Source organism: Dendrobates tinctorius, unplaced genomic scaffold (assembly GCF_039654945.1).
Source record: "Dendrobates tinctorius isolate UK_male_01 unplaced genomic scaffold, ASM3965494v1 ptg000019l, whole genome shotgun sequence".
In the NCBI taxonomy this organism is placed as follows: Eukaryota; Metazoa; Chordata; class Amphibia; order Anura; family Dendrobatidae; genus Dendrobates; species Dendrobates tinctorius.
In genome coordinates this window covers 65,439,597-65,453,889 of record NW_027361687.1, presented here as the reverse complement: position 1 = coordinate 65,453,889, position 14,293 = coordinate 65,439,597, and the positions used below count along the sequence as shown (strand labels likewise).

Sequence of the window (14,293 nt, the reverse complement as noted above, 5' to 3'; positions counted from 1 at the left end):
GTTGCCGACTTTTACCTTTGGTCATTTAAAAGGTACATTTGCACCCTTTTCTCATGCCCACTAAGCCCTATTTTGTGACGCCTGAAGTTGTAATTACATCACAAGCCTAAATTCAAATTACAGAGCATTCCAGAATCATGTGCAAAATGCAAGAATCTTTCCAGAAGCTCTTTATTCCAAATGGTTTCATGAAGCTTTGACACCAAGTAAGATTTGGTATCTCTAGTTCAGAAAGTCTTCAATTTTTCTAGATGTTCCAATAGAGCTGGCATGATATTTACGGCTAATGTTTGGTCTGCTGGTTCAGCTTTGATTTGAGGCATACCAAGGTTCCATATTGAGAATATCTGGGCGAAGAGTTTGGCCCTTCACCATCATGGTCAAAAATTAGGACTAAAATCAGGACCCAAACATCAAGTGTTGTAAGATATTTTCTAATACTTTTACAAAATACTCTCTTCTGGGAAACTAGGGTGACAACCCTACCTGCTAGCTTTTAGGGATGCCCTTATCAGAGTAGATTACAGGGGTTGTCCAGGTTTGGGATGAAAGTCTGCATTCACTTTCATGCCAAACCTGGACAACCGCTTTAAAATATGCCACTGTAAATGTGTTCACATGGCCAAGTTCCCTTTCCCCCACTAAACCTCTTTCACAACGGCTGAATGTGCATTTTGACTCTATATCCCCATCTGATGATGGAATGGCCCAGTATCAGGCACAAGAAACATTCCAGTGCTTTGCTTTCCTCAAAGTTTTGGGTGTCTTTGATAGCACCTAGGAGATTTTCCAACTCCTCTGAGAGTCAAAGAGGTCTCATATTTTTCTAGGCCCTCCTAGACATTCCAGGAATGTTGGCCATTATGATAATATTGTGCCAGTGCCCACTAGTTCAGCCTTGATATAGCAACACCTGTAGAGCTCAGAGGTTGAATAACATGGCTAGGAGTTTGGACTTTTGCCAACAGTATCATGGTCCATAATGAGGATTAAAGTTCGGACCAAAATATCATATGGTTTAAGAACTTTGATCATAATTTTACAAACTGCCTGCTTTGGAGAAACTTAGGTGACAACCCTACTTGCCAATTTTTAGGGATGTCCTTGTGGGATCATGTCACTGAAAATGCTTTCCATGTGGCCAACTTCCTTTTTAAGACCATGCCCGTACTAATCAAATGGATGATAAAGCACCCCAGCATCAAACCACAGAAAACATCTGAAAGCTTTGCCTTCCTATAGGTTATGTAAATCTTTGCTGGGATGTGGGAGATTTTCAAACTCCTCTGGAAATTTGGGAGCTCTCCTCTTTTTCTGTGAGCCTCTGTGACTTTCCAGCAAAGTTGGCAAGTATGGTGCTAACTAATGTGGTAGGTACCATGCATACGTGATAGCTACTAGAACTTGATTGGATTTTAGAGTTTTGGAAATCTCTGCCTTCCTGGAGGTTTTGGAAGTCTTTACTGGCACTTTTGAGATTTTTCAAAAACCCTTGGAGTACAGGAGGTCTCCTCTTTTTATGCGAGCTACTTGGACGATCCAGCAGATTTGGCAAGTATTGTCCTAACTAATGTGGTGACTATCATTATGGATACCACTCCAAAACTGATTATCTTCTAATTTTAGAGGGAAAATTGTTTTTTGTGCACTGTTTCTACGCAGTAATACTGCTACTGCCTTGCCCATGTATCATGCAGCACTGCGATGACTCCAACATCTTCCATATGCTACACTGAGAGCAGATGTGTCTGGGAAAGGAAGTCGGAATTGTCCAGGGAGCTGAGTCATTTGCTCAGAAAATTACATGGATCCATCTCCATCTCTTTAGTGGATATGTATATGCGGAATCTTTGAATTCTCCCAAGAGATTGTCTGCTACTGTCCTGGCCTATAGAGATATACTTTACAGATAGGGTTACATTGGAAGTATACCAAGGAATATTTCAACCACTATTCTTAAATAAAAAAATACTTATACTTTTTTTTCTGTTCTTCTGCATAAGGAAGTGCAGTAGAACCAACTTTAAGCATTTTTTGACATTCAATTTGTGCATGGGGCCTATGGATGTGTCATGAGCCCTGCATAGTCAAAAATGAGATTTCAACACAGTCTAATATGAGGGCTGATAAATAAACTTACAGGCTGGTAGATATGGGTTAAATAAAATAGATGGGTGGGTGAATGGATGGAAGAATGGATGGATAAAGATAAATTGGCGCATCATTCAACAAAAATTCTTATACCAACAGAACACCTCACCCTATGAACTTGCAATCAAGCGACAGTACACATAACATGACTCATGTCTATTTATTACCAGTCCGCTGTTATGTACTAAATGTCATCCGGTATTGAAAGGAAGCAGATGTCTCATTGTGCTGCGTTTTATATACTGTATATATGGCATATGGCTCGTCCTTTTAGGGCTCTTAAGTTAATTTAGGCCTCTTAACCTTATTTCATGGTCATGTTGGGAGATCTGCCTGATCCCTAAGTGCCAGAGGATGAATACTGAGCCCTCTGATAAAGAACCCTGTGATTAGATGGATCCTTGATGGTATCTATCACATAAATGTCCTAAGAGAAATCAGTATGTCCATCTGCAAGGCAACCCTCAGCCTACCCAATTCTCTATTTAGCTGAGACGAGTTAAATGCATGATCAAATGATCGAGGGGCTCTTAAAGGGACATTTCCTATAAACATTAAAAACATATTAATATATTAATGTAGCAATAATATCAGATGTGTGAAATTTTGACTATTCCTAATTCTAGTAAGTTATGTGTCTCCTACTTATGGAAAAAGACCTTTAAGACCTGAGTTACTTGGTGACTACTGAAATATAGTGCCCAATACTGGTGGATCTTCCTAATTCCTAATCTTCTACACCTGACCTTTCCCTTCCTTAGCCAAAGTTGGGCACCTACATTGTACTACAGTACATATTATAGAAACTAGATCGGAGAGCTATTTCCAATGCTAATTGGGAAGATATTTATTTTTCCACCACTACCAGCTTCCAAAAGGGGCACTAGCAAAGTGGAACAGGTTTGTCTGAAATGGACAATCCCTTTAAGATGTGTAATTGTAATACATATTTAAGGTAATTATTAAACTTGAGGTCAACAATATACTGTATTGGCTTCATTTAAATTGATATTCATCTTGATTTGAAGGAGTATTGCCACCCATAACTTAAAATTAAGTTATTTTAAGTATTCCTGCCTTAGACAGTTACCAACTTACCCAGTTAAAGAGGATTTCTCACATTATCATAAATATGTCACTTTTATTTTATGTAAATGCTGCTGTTCTTCTGATTCCAGTGATGTTTTTTTTTCCTGCCTGCGCCTCTCTGTTCCTGAGATATGGCCCCACTTCCCTGCATATAAATTTAGTCTTTTTAGCCAACTGGGTGTGATCATCAAGAAGAAGTCCACAGAGAAGTGTTTTAGACCTTGCCTCCTTAACTTATAAGATTAGATTTACTGTATATACAGAGAAGAAGAGGCCATATCTCAGGAATGGAGAGGTGCAGGAACAAAAGAAAAATATTGCCGAATTTAGGAGAACAGCGGCATTTAGACCAGGTTAAAAATGACATTATTATGGCAAGTGACAGATCCCCTTTAAGGCAACATATGGAAGCAGTCATTCTGTCTATAACATTCAGGATTCATTAATAATATTATTATGTTTCAGCTTGAAATCGAAACTCTGGAGAAGGAGAAACAAGACCTGAGAATTCAGATTGCTCAAGTGCTGGAAGACAGACAACAGCTAATGCACCTTAAAATGTCTCTCAGTCTGGAGGTAGCCACATACAGGTAATTAACTCTTTGCTGCCGCATTTAGATGTTAAACAGTTAAACAATATCTTATAAGACAAGAATGATTAATGTCATTTCGGTAGTCTGTAGTGGCCAGACAGGAGCCCTGTGAACTTACTCCTAACTGCTGGCAGTGGCATCCCCACAACCTCTCCTGATTTCCATGACATGATATGATATTGCATCAGGTTTTCAAATCATAAATTATCCTGGCGACTCCAGCAGGTAGGTGGTGGTTTGCGGGGCTCCCTTCCGGAACAAAAGCACAGTCCTGCAAATCCATTAATTCATCTCTATTTTAAAAAAAGTCCTATATAAAATCATATCTCACCTATCCATAGAATAAAATTACATTTATGATCGCTGATATAACCCCACAAAAACAGAGAACCCAAGATCATCTGCCTGTATGGAGCAATAGAGAGTACGTGCAATTACCACTCCAGTTGGCAGTCAATGAAGCAGTAGTTGCACAATACCCCTCCATTCACACGGAGGACATTGGGACTCTTGTTGTCATGATAAATGTGGGCCAAGTAGTTGGACCCCCAACAATCATAAATCCTAAACTAAATCCTCAACTCAAAGTCTGGATATCATGTTTGACGTTGGAACTATGGGCTCTAACCAGGTCGTGAAAACTAGGGGTGCAGTAGTCAAACCCTGTACTCCGGATTACTCCTGGAGGTGGAGATGTCAGGTTCTTGTGTTTTGCTATGCTCCTTTATTAACCCCTATCTGTCCCCTCTCCCATGCATGGTAGTGGGAATCTGAAGTGTGTAGGAAAACACTAACCAGACAAAACAAGGGAAGATGGACAGGGATAAATGAAAATACCAACCATACAAAATACACACACCAAACACCAGATTGAGACACATGGAAGTTTAGGGAAGGAGAAATCAAATAGGAGAGGATGAGAATGTGCACACAGGCAAAACTCCATGGAACAATCTGAAGAACAATATCCAAACGCCAACTTCAACCACAAACAACAGCTCCAATTCCAGAACCAGGCAGTAAAAACTAACACTGGCAATCCTTAAGTGTCAGAGGCAAGCAAATATAGAAGAGGGGAGTGGCAAACACTAAACAGCTGAGACAATCCAAGTAGGAAAGCTCCAGGAGCTTCAACTGAACAGATTAACTCCTGCACTGCTGGCAAGGAAAAAATCTGCACAGTTTTATACAATGATAAAGTACACTACCTTTCAAAAGTTTAGGGTCACTTAGAAATTTCCTTATTTTTGAAAGAAAAGCACAGTTTTTTGCAATGAAGCTAACATTAAATGATTCAGAAATACACTCTATACATTGTTAATGTGGTAAATGACTATTCTAGCTGCAAACGTCTGGTTTGTAATGCAATATCTTCATAGGTGTATAGAGGCCCATTTCCAACAACCATCACTTCAGTGTTCTTATGGTACTTTGTGTTTGCTAACTGTGTAAGAAGGCTAATGGATGGTTAGAATACCCTTGAAAACCCTGGTGCAAGTATGTTAGCACAGCTGAAAACAGTTTGGCTGATTAGAGAAGCTATAAACGTGACCTTCCATTGAGCTAGTTGAGAATCTGGAGCATTACATTTGTTGGTTCCATTAAACTCTGAAAATGGCCAGAAAAAAAAGAACTTTCATGTGAAACTCGACAGTCTATTCTTGTACCTAGAAATGAAGGCTATTCCATGTGAGAAATTTCCAAGAAACTGAAGATTTCCTACAACGGTGTGTACTAGTCCCTTCAGAGGAGAGCACAAACAGGCTCTAACCAGAGTAGAAAGAGAAGTGGGAGGCCCTGCTGCACAACTAAACAACAAGACAAGTACATTAGAGTCTGTAGTTTGAGAACTCAATGCCTCACAGGTCCTTAACTGGCAGCTTCATTAAATAGTACATGCAAAATGCCAGTGTCAATGTCTACAGTGAAGAGGCAACTCCAGGATGCTTTCCTTCAGGGCAGAGTGGCAAAGAAAAATCCATATCTGAGACTGGCTAATAAAAGGAAAAGATTAATATTGGCAAAACACATCTCCAAATTATGCAAGAACTATTTAGGGAAGAAGCAGGCAAACGTTATTCTATCTGTAATGGAGTGGCCAGCGCAGTCACCAGATCTCAACCCCATTGAGCTGTTGTTGGAGCAGCTTGACCGTATGGTACGCAAAAAGTGCCCATCAAGCCAAACCAACTTGTGGGAGGGGCTTCTGGAAGCATGGGATGAAATTTCTACAGATTACCTAAGCAAATTAACTGCTAGGATGCCAAAGGTCTTCAATGCTGTAATTGCTGCAAAGGGAGCATTCTTTGACGAAAGCAAAGTTTGAAGGAGAAAATTATTATTTCAAATTAAAATCTTTTTTTCGAACCTTGTCAATGTCTGGACTAGATTTTATATTCATTTGGCAACTCACTTGATTAATAAAAGTATGAGTTTTCATGGAAAACACAAAATTGTCTTGGTGACCCTAAACTTTTGAACGGTAGTGTACTTGTAACCGGTGCAAGAGTACATGAAACCAGATGCTATGGTGTTCTGGCTGCTCTCTGTCGTGGTATCCCCGTAAAACTGGATGAAGAAATCCATCAAATAGAGTGAAACACACTGTAATGATGTTGCTCCCCTTTCTGTGAAATTTATCAGAATAGGTTCTGAAATGGCTCCTGAACTCACATCCAATCTAAAAAAACAGCTGAGCTCCATCTTACTCGAGATAAGAGTGAATTCCAGTAGAGTGAGGTGTCAGGTTACATCCATCATACTCTATGGAAGGAAGAGGAATTAGATTGAGGAACAGTTTGAGAGAAAACGCAAAGGGAGACACAGAAAGATTGTACTGAGCTTTCTAACAAGTCTTTTACGCCATTAGAGCTGGATTCACAACTACACTGCTCATCACTGCTCATTATTGCTAAATAATTTCCTCCACGTTGCCTCTGCTTCACTTTGTGCACTAATTAAGGAATGAACTGTAAGAATCCATCTTTGTGTGTGGTGTATGTAAGAGACCACTGCAGTCTCCTTTCACCAGTTAAAAGTCAATTGCAAATAAGAGACAACATAATAAAAAAGTCTTTCTCTAGTTCAAGGCACATATAATTTGCATATGTAAAACACTCACAAGCCAGTCTGAAACCCTGTCAAAAAATTCCCCCAAATATCCCTTTTCATGTACTATATCTTCAAGATTTTACTGAATGTATAGGTTGCTCCTTTTTCTTCATCTTTCCATTTTTTCCCTGGGAATTTGGTCTCAACAATGAACTTCTACTCAAAGTTTCCCCCACACTTATATTTTTCCTCTTTTCTCGCTCTTACAGACGGTATTAAAGAAAAGGGAGTCGCTCATTAGCATCATAATGCTGACCACAGGGACTGAAGCTAAAAAAAAAAATCACTCCGAGACATTCTATTATGTCATTGGGCTACTTGTGTAACACAATATGAATTAGCTATAAAGTAAGAGAGAAAGGGATAAGGAGGTTCTCAAGAGCCAGCGTGTGTGATCTCAGGCAGGCTCAAAATCTTTTTTTTCTCCTCTTTTTGTAAATTATTAAAATAGTTTGGAATTACATAAAAATATTATAGTCCAATTTGACTTACCTTTATGTGTAAATTCAAAATATTATATATATACTGTATATATATATATATATATAGTAAATAAAAATGAGGGTATGATATGAATACTTTACAATAACTTTTAAATATGGTGCTGAATTCCCTAAATTTAAGTATTGAAGTTCACAAACTGTTTTGTCATACTTGTCACCTTTTAAAGGTCAACAAACTCAACATGAAAATATTTTTCCATGAAGACGTGTCCTTTTTCTAATCAAGGGGCTCCACACCTCTTTCACACCTCCTGAATGCCACCCACTGGTACTAAACCCTGCTTCCCATGAGGTTTGGTGGCAATTTGTGCACACTCAAGTGATTAGTCAACCAATCCAGGAACCTGGAGGGTCTCCCCTTTTTTTGGGAGCCTCCGAGATGTTCCTTGGGAGTATAGGATTTGTAGACCCTAAGAACCATATTGGAGTTGTGTCATGGTTCCACCCCTCAGGGTGTCTGGGATGCAGTTACTGACAGCTCGGCTGTCCAATCCAGTACAGGAGCATGCTGAAGCTGACGTTACTCTGATGGACAGCTCAGCCGTCCAATCCGATACAGTGGCTTGCTGAAGCTGTCAGTACTTTGATTGACAGCAAGGCCATCCAATCTTGTTCAGGGACGCGCTCAGCTGCCAGTGTGTTTATTGAGGGCTCGACTAGCCAATTGGTGACTGGGAGGCGTCGCAGTCTCCAGGTGTTCACTATCCCGGGTAAATGCCGTGCTTACTTAACTGAGCAGCTTCTCCCAGACCACTGCCTGACGTACATTCATCTTGTGATGTTTGTGCTTTGTGCTCCCTGTGCCTTGAGTTCTATATGCTTGATCTGTTGCCCGACCTTGGACTTTCTTCTGACTAGCCGCCTGTTTAACCCCTTCAGCTCTGATCCGTTATCATTCCGGTACTCTGACCTCAGAACTTTGCCTTACTTTGCTTTTGTCTCTTCCGTCTGTGTATGGCGTAGCCTCCTGGCTTCTGACCTTGAACTCCTTGACCACTCTGACTCACGGCTTGGCCGTAAGAAGTGACTAGCGTCACAAGTTGCAGAGGTAACATCTGGGATTCTGCTCCTTGAAGGTACCTTTTGAGATACATAAGTAGACTCCAGTATTATATTCAAATCAATAGGGAGGGATGTGCAGTACTCGCCACTATCAGTAGGCAAAGCAGATCCGTCATTGAGCACTTCTGTCCGCCGCCACCAAAAGCAGCTGTTCGGCGGGGATGCTGGATGTTGCACCCTCACAAATCAGACATTAATGACCTAGCCTACGAATAGGCCATCAATGTTAAAATAGTTGTCAACTTATTTAAGTCTAACTTTGCATACATGAATAGTACACACAAATATATAGAAGAGACTTTCTAATATATCTTATTGAAGAAATCTCCTTCACTTATAAGTCACTACTCACACTCCTCGTTGGCTCCTAAACTCATCATCCATTCAAAACAGACTGCTAGCACAGTGAGGTATCAGGTTACATCTCCTATTATACTCAATGGAGTAGGAAGGAGGAGCACAGTGAGAAAACATGCAGAAGTAGAAACAGAAAGATTATACTGAGCTTTCTTACAATTCTTTTATGTGACCATAGTGCTAGATTCACAATTACACTGCTCAGTACTGCTACATAATGTCCTTCATGCTGCTGTTGCTTCTCCTTTCTGCGTGATAACTAAACAATGAATAGCAGGAATACCTTTGTGTGCTGAGGTGTGCATGGCAGACATCATAGCAGCTAGTCTCCACCTGCCAGCTCAGAGTCAATTGCAAATTAGAGAGAGATCCTGCAGAGGACAAAATTTGTGAAAATACAGGATTGAAATCACATAATGGAGAAAAATAATGTTAATAATAATATTTATAATAATCTTTATTTATATAGTGCCAACATATTCTGCAGCGCTTTACAGTTTAACAGTTTCAAAACACGAGTCACAAGTAACAACATTAACAATACAATAATTAAAGCAAAATTATACAACCCTGCTCGTGAGAGCTTACAATCTACAATGAGGTGGTGGAGATACAAAGTACAAGTGTGTATGTACAATGATGGTCCAGCCATCTTAAGGGAGTGGGGGATAGATGGGGATAGTGAATGGGCTACACATGCACACTTCCACATAAAATTACTTTGATTAGTGAACGTGATAGGCCACTCTGAATAAATGTGTTTTGAGGGAGCGTCTATGCAAATTGTGGATAGTCCTAATTTCTTTGGGTAGACCATTCCAGAGGATTGGTGCAGCGCGGGAGAAGTCTTGGAGTCGGAAGTGTGAGGTACGGATTAGTGCAGAGGTTAGTCGAAAGTCGTTTGCAAAGCGCAGCGGTCGGTTAGGCTGATAGACAGAAATGAGGGAGGAGATATAGGGGGGTGCCACGCTGTGGAGAGCTTTGTGGGTGAGAACAAGTACTTTGAGTTGGATCCTATAATGAATAGGCAGCCAATCAGCCAATGTAACAACTGGCGAAGAGCGGACGCGTCCGAGTACCGCTTAGCCAGATGGATGACGCTGGCTGCTGCATTAAGTATGGACTGGAGAGGGGAAAGTCGAGTAATGGGGAGGCCAATTAATAGAGCTTTGCAATAGTCCAGGCGGGAGTGGATCAATGTGACAGTGAGGGTTTTTGTTGTTTCCATGGTGAGAAAAGGGAGGATTCTAGAGATGTTCTTTAGGTGTAAGCGGCAAGAGCGGTCAAGAGATTGTATATGGGATGTGAAGGAGAGATTGATGTCAAACATAATACCCAGACAGCGTGCCTGCTGCCGAGGTGTTTTTATGGTGCCACCCATGGAGAGGGAAATATCAGATTTAAGGAGGTTTGTAGACGACGGAGCAGAAGTTCAGTTTTGGAGAGGTTGCGTTTCAGATAGAGGGCGGACATGATGTTGGAGACTGCGGACAGACAGTCTCTATCGTTCTGTAGTACAGTGGGGGTAAGGTCAGGGGATGATGTGTATAGTTGTGTGTCATCAGCATAAAGATAGTACTGAGAGCCAAACCTGCTGATGTTCTGTCCAATTGGGGCCGTGTAGAGAGAGAAGAGAAGGGGGCAAAGAACTGAGCCCTGAGGTACGCCGATAGCAAGAGGAAGAGGTGATGAAGTGGAGCCAGCAAACAAAAGACTGAACAGCGGTCAGAAAGATAGGAAGAGAACAAGGTGAGAGCAGTGTCCTTAATGCCCAATGACTGGAGCCTAGAGAGTAGGAGATGGTGGTCAACAGTGTCAAAAGCTGCAGAAAGGTCGAGAAGAATGAGCAGCGAGTGTTCACTGTTACATTTTGCTGTCAGAATGTCATTGGTAACTTTGATGAGTGCAGTTTCAGTGGAATGTAGGAGGTGGAAGCCGGACTGTGACGGGTCTAGGAGGGAGTGAGTGGAGAGAAAATGTGAAAGGTGGGAGTAGACTAGGCGCTCCAAGAGTTTAGAGATGAAGGGGAGATTGGAAACTGGTCTGTAGTTGTTTGTGCAGGATAGGTCGAGAGTGGGTTTCTTTAGTAGTGGTGTAACGATAGAGTGTTTGAAGGAGTATGGGAAAATGCCCAAAGAGAGGGAGAGATTAAAGATTGTCGTTAGGTGAGTTGTGACGACTATAGTGAGAGACTGGAGGAGATGTGAGGGAATGAGGTCGGTAGTTCATGTAGTTGGACAAGAAGAACAGAGGAGTCTGGAGACTTCTTCTGTGATGGGATCAAATGTGGAGAGTGAGCCAGGGGAAAGGAGTGTGTTGGGGTGTGCAAGGATTTGTGAGCGTGAAGGAGAGAATGTTGTGGTCAGAGAGGGGAAGCGGTGAGTAATTTAGGTAGGAGAATAAACAGAGCTAGACAAAGACCAGGTTAAGGGTGTTACCGTCTTTTTGTGTCTCAGAGGTTGAGAACTGTGAGAGGCCGAGAGAAGTGGTTAGTGATAGAAGCTGGGATGCAGCTGTGGAAGTGGGGCTGTTAATGGGGATGTTGAAGTCTCCCAGGATAAGGGTTGGAAGCTTTGAGGACATAAAGTGCGGCAGCCAGGCTGAGAAATGGTCAAGGAAGTGGGTGGGTGAGCCTGGGGGCTGGTATATGACCGCTGCTCTGAGGGAGAAGGGACAGAATAGCCTGATGGTGTGGACCTCAAAAGAAGGGAATGAGAGTGATGGAACTGGAGGGATGACCTGAGAAGTGCATTGTGGGGAGAGGAGTATGCTGACTCCACCACCATGTCTGTTTGTGGGTCTCGGGGAATGGGAGAATTCTAAGTCACCATGGGAAATGGCAGCAGGGGAGACAGTGTCAGAATCCTGGATCCAGGTTTCAGTGAGGGCCAACAGATTCAGAGAGTTGTTCAGAAAGTAACTGTGCAGGAAAGGAAGCTTGTTACATGCAAATCGTGGATTCCAGAGGGCACCATTGAAAGAGGGAGATGAGGGAGTGCAAGTAATATTAGTAAGATTAGTATGGTTTCGATATGAGGTAGGGTAGAGGTTGAGGTTGGGGGATGGTGGACCAGGGTTGGGGGAGACATCCCCCGAAATCAGTAGGAGTAGGAAGATAAAGATCAAGTAGTTATTGGAATTGTAAGAAGTTTTTTCTGCGATGTGTATGGGCAAGATGGGCTGAGATTTTTCAGGAAGATGAGAAGTGCATGGGAGTTGTACATGGGAGAGGGAAGTATAGAGGGGCTGATGTGTATGAGTCGTGATGGAGGGGGGATGGGGCGGTGAATGTGGATGGCAAGGGAACACAGGAGGAAAGAAATAAAGCACATGGATAATAGGGAGTACAAAGTGTGATTGACCTGACTCCTGCCCTGACTAACTGCAATGGAATAGCTGCTTTTGCTTGATGCTTAGCTAATGCGATGCTTTGCTGAATGCGTGCGACCCCACACATGCGTGTACCCCTTAGAAGATTTCTAAATTTATAGGCCCCAATACAGGGACAAGAGAGACGGATTGTGGGAGCTGTTTGCTATAAATTACCAACAGCTGCTCAACACACCCTGGTGTGGAATAGATGATCAAAGATGCTAGTCCTGATTCCATCTCTATGCTAGAGCACCTCTCCCATGATATCATCTACAGGGATCCCCCCCATGGATATACAACAGTAAGTACTGAGAAAAATTTAACAGATGAATTATAGCAAAGGAGTTGAATGAAATGATTACCAGTACAAAATGCTTGCTGACATAGAATAGAGTGAACACATGCAAGATGGATTGTCAGTGCAGGAGTTGAATAAAATGATTACCAATACAAAATGCTTGCTGACATAGAACAGAGTGAACACATGCAAGATGGATCGTCAGTGCAGGAGTTGAATGAAATGATTACCTGTATGAAGAGAATCGAGATGGGTGTTAGATTCTGCCATGGAATAACTGCTTTTGCTTATGCTTTGCTAATGCGATGCTTTGCTGAATGCGTGTGACCCCACACATGTTGTTTCTCAAGTACACACGACAGCTTATACTGAAATGTTACTTGAAAGTATGATCACTCTTTAACTCAGAAAATTCGTTCATACTTAACTGAGCTGAACATTCATGTGTATGGGGGAGTCGAGAGAAAGAATTTATGGCTAAATAAGAGCTTGGCTGTCAGCATTTGTATGTGTGTGGTCAGCGTAAATCAGTTGCCTATGAAGCTCTTTATGACCAGCACATGGCTTATACTGTATCCCGTCATCTCCCGCTGTGTAGTTGTAGAGCCATAGTCACTGTGTCAAGTAGTTTAATGTCCACTTGGCATTCAGTGGCATTATTATGCAGTCGCTGATGTTTAGTGGTTTTGATCTTATTCCCTAATGGTTAGTGTATTTGACAATTAATAATTCTGACTTCAGTCCTTACTTTTTTTTATCTTAGTCGCAGGTGTTCTGTGCCTTCAGCAGCAAACTATGATATTAAGTAGTTTTGCAATTCTGTTTCTTTTTTTCCCCAAAAATTTGCTTCACTCTATGACTTTCTGTTCCAAAGTAGCTTCTCCTTGTAATAAAAATGTTACTATTGCCTTAAACCAATTGAGCGTATACCACAAAACTTGTCCATGGGTGTGGTTGTGTTTTCATTGGTCAGCATCAGATTAGAAAATGCAAATACACACAGAAGTTTTGTGGTATATGCCCAGTTGGTTGAAGGGAATATTTGTATCTTTATTACAAGGGGTCATAACTTTGGAACGGAAAGTCATAGAATAAAAAGAAAAACTGTTCCAGAATCAGTGGAGCAGGGGCAATAGCTGGATGTTCTCAGTTTAAATTTTAAAAATTCTAGTAAAAGATACTTTTAAATGTCAGTGCATGACTATGGATATAACATAAAGGTCCCAAAGGGATCAACCCTATAATAGTTGTGTTGACTCCAATCCACGTCGTTCGGTAGTTTTCGAAACGTAGTTCTTAATGAACAATTAATATTTTTTGCTGTTTTTAGTTGTTTTCTCATTTCTCCCTGGTGTCCATTGCATTTTTGTTACCAGTTTCTGGGATGTAGTGTTTTTTAGTGACCTGACTCTCGTGTTTCATGGATTTTTGTCCCATTGGTTTAGGTCATTCCTCAACTCAACTGTGCAGAGAAACATTATTTGATCATTACTGTTAAATATATTAAATCCTTGTCAAAACCTTCCAGTCATTTTTTCCTATTTCCTTGCAGATCCCTTCTAGAAGCAGAAAGTACAAGATTATATTCTCCCGGTATGGATTACAAAATGTCTTCATCCATCAGTGGTAAGTTTCTCACATTTGGGTTTACAATAAATAAAAATTTACAGTCATAGCAAAAGTTTTAATTCATGGCAGTCTATGTATTTCAATATCTCTAAAATAATTGTTCTGGTCCTTAAGAATAAAGTTCACAC

The 14,293-nt window shown here is 41.2% G+C and overlaps 1 protein-coding gene across 1 annotated transcript in view; it reads left to right on the top strand.

Annotated features, from left to right (window-relative positions):
* NES (nestin) overlaps positions 1-14,293 on the top strand; it is a 43,610-nt gene that overhangs the window by 15,203 nt on the left and 14,114 nt on the right. Inside the window, exons 2-3 of the mRNA XM_073567154.1 lie at positions 3,706-3,830; positions 14,089-14,162. Coding sequence (XP_073423255.1) covers positions 3,706-3,830; positions 14,089-14,162 — 199 coding nt within the window. The remainder of the gene's footprint in view (positions 1-3,705; positions 3,831-14,088; positions 14,163-14,293) is intronic.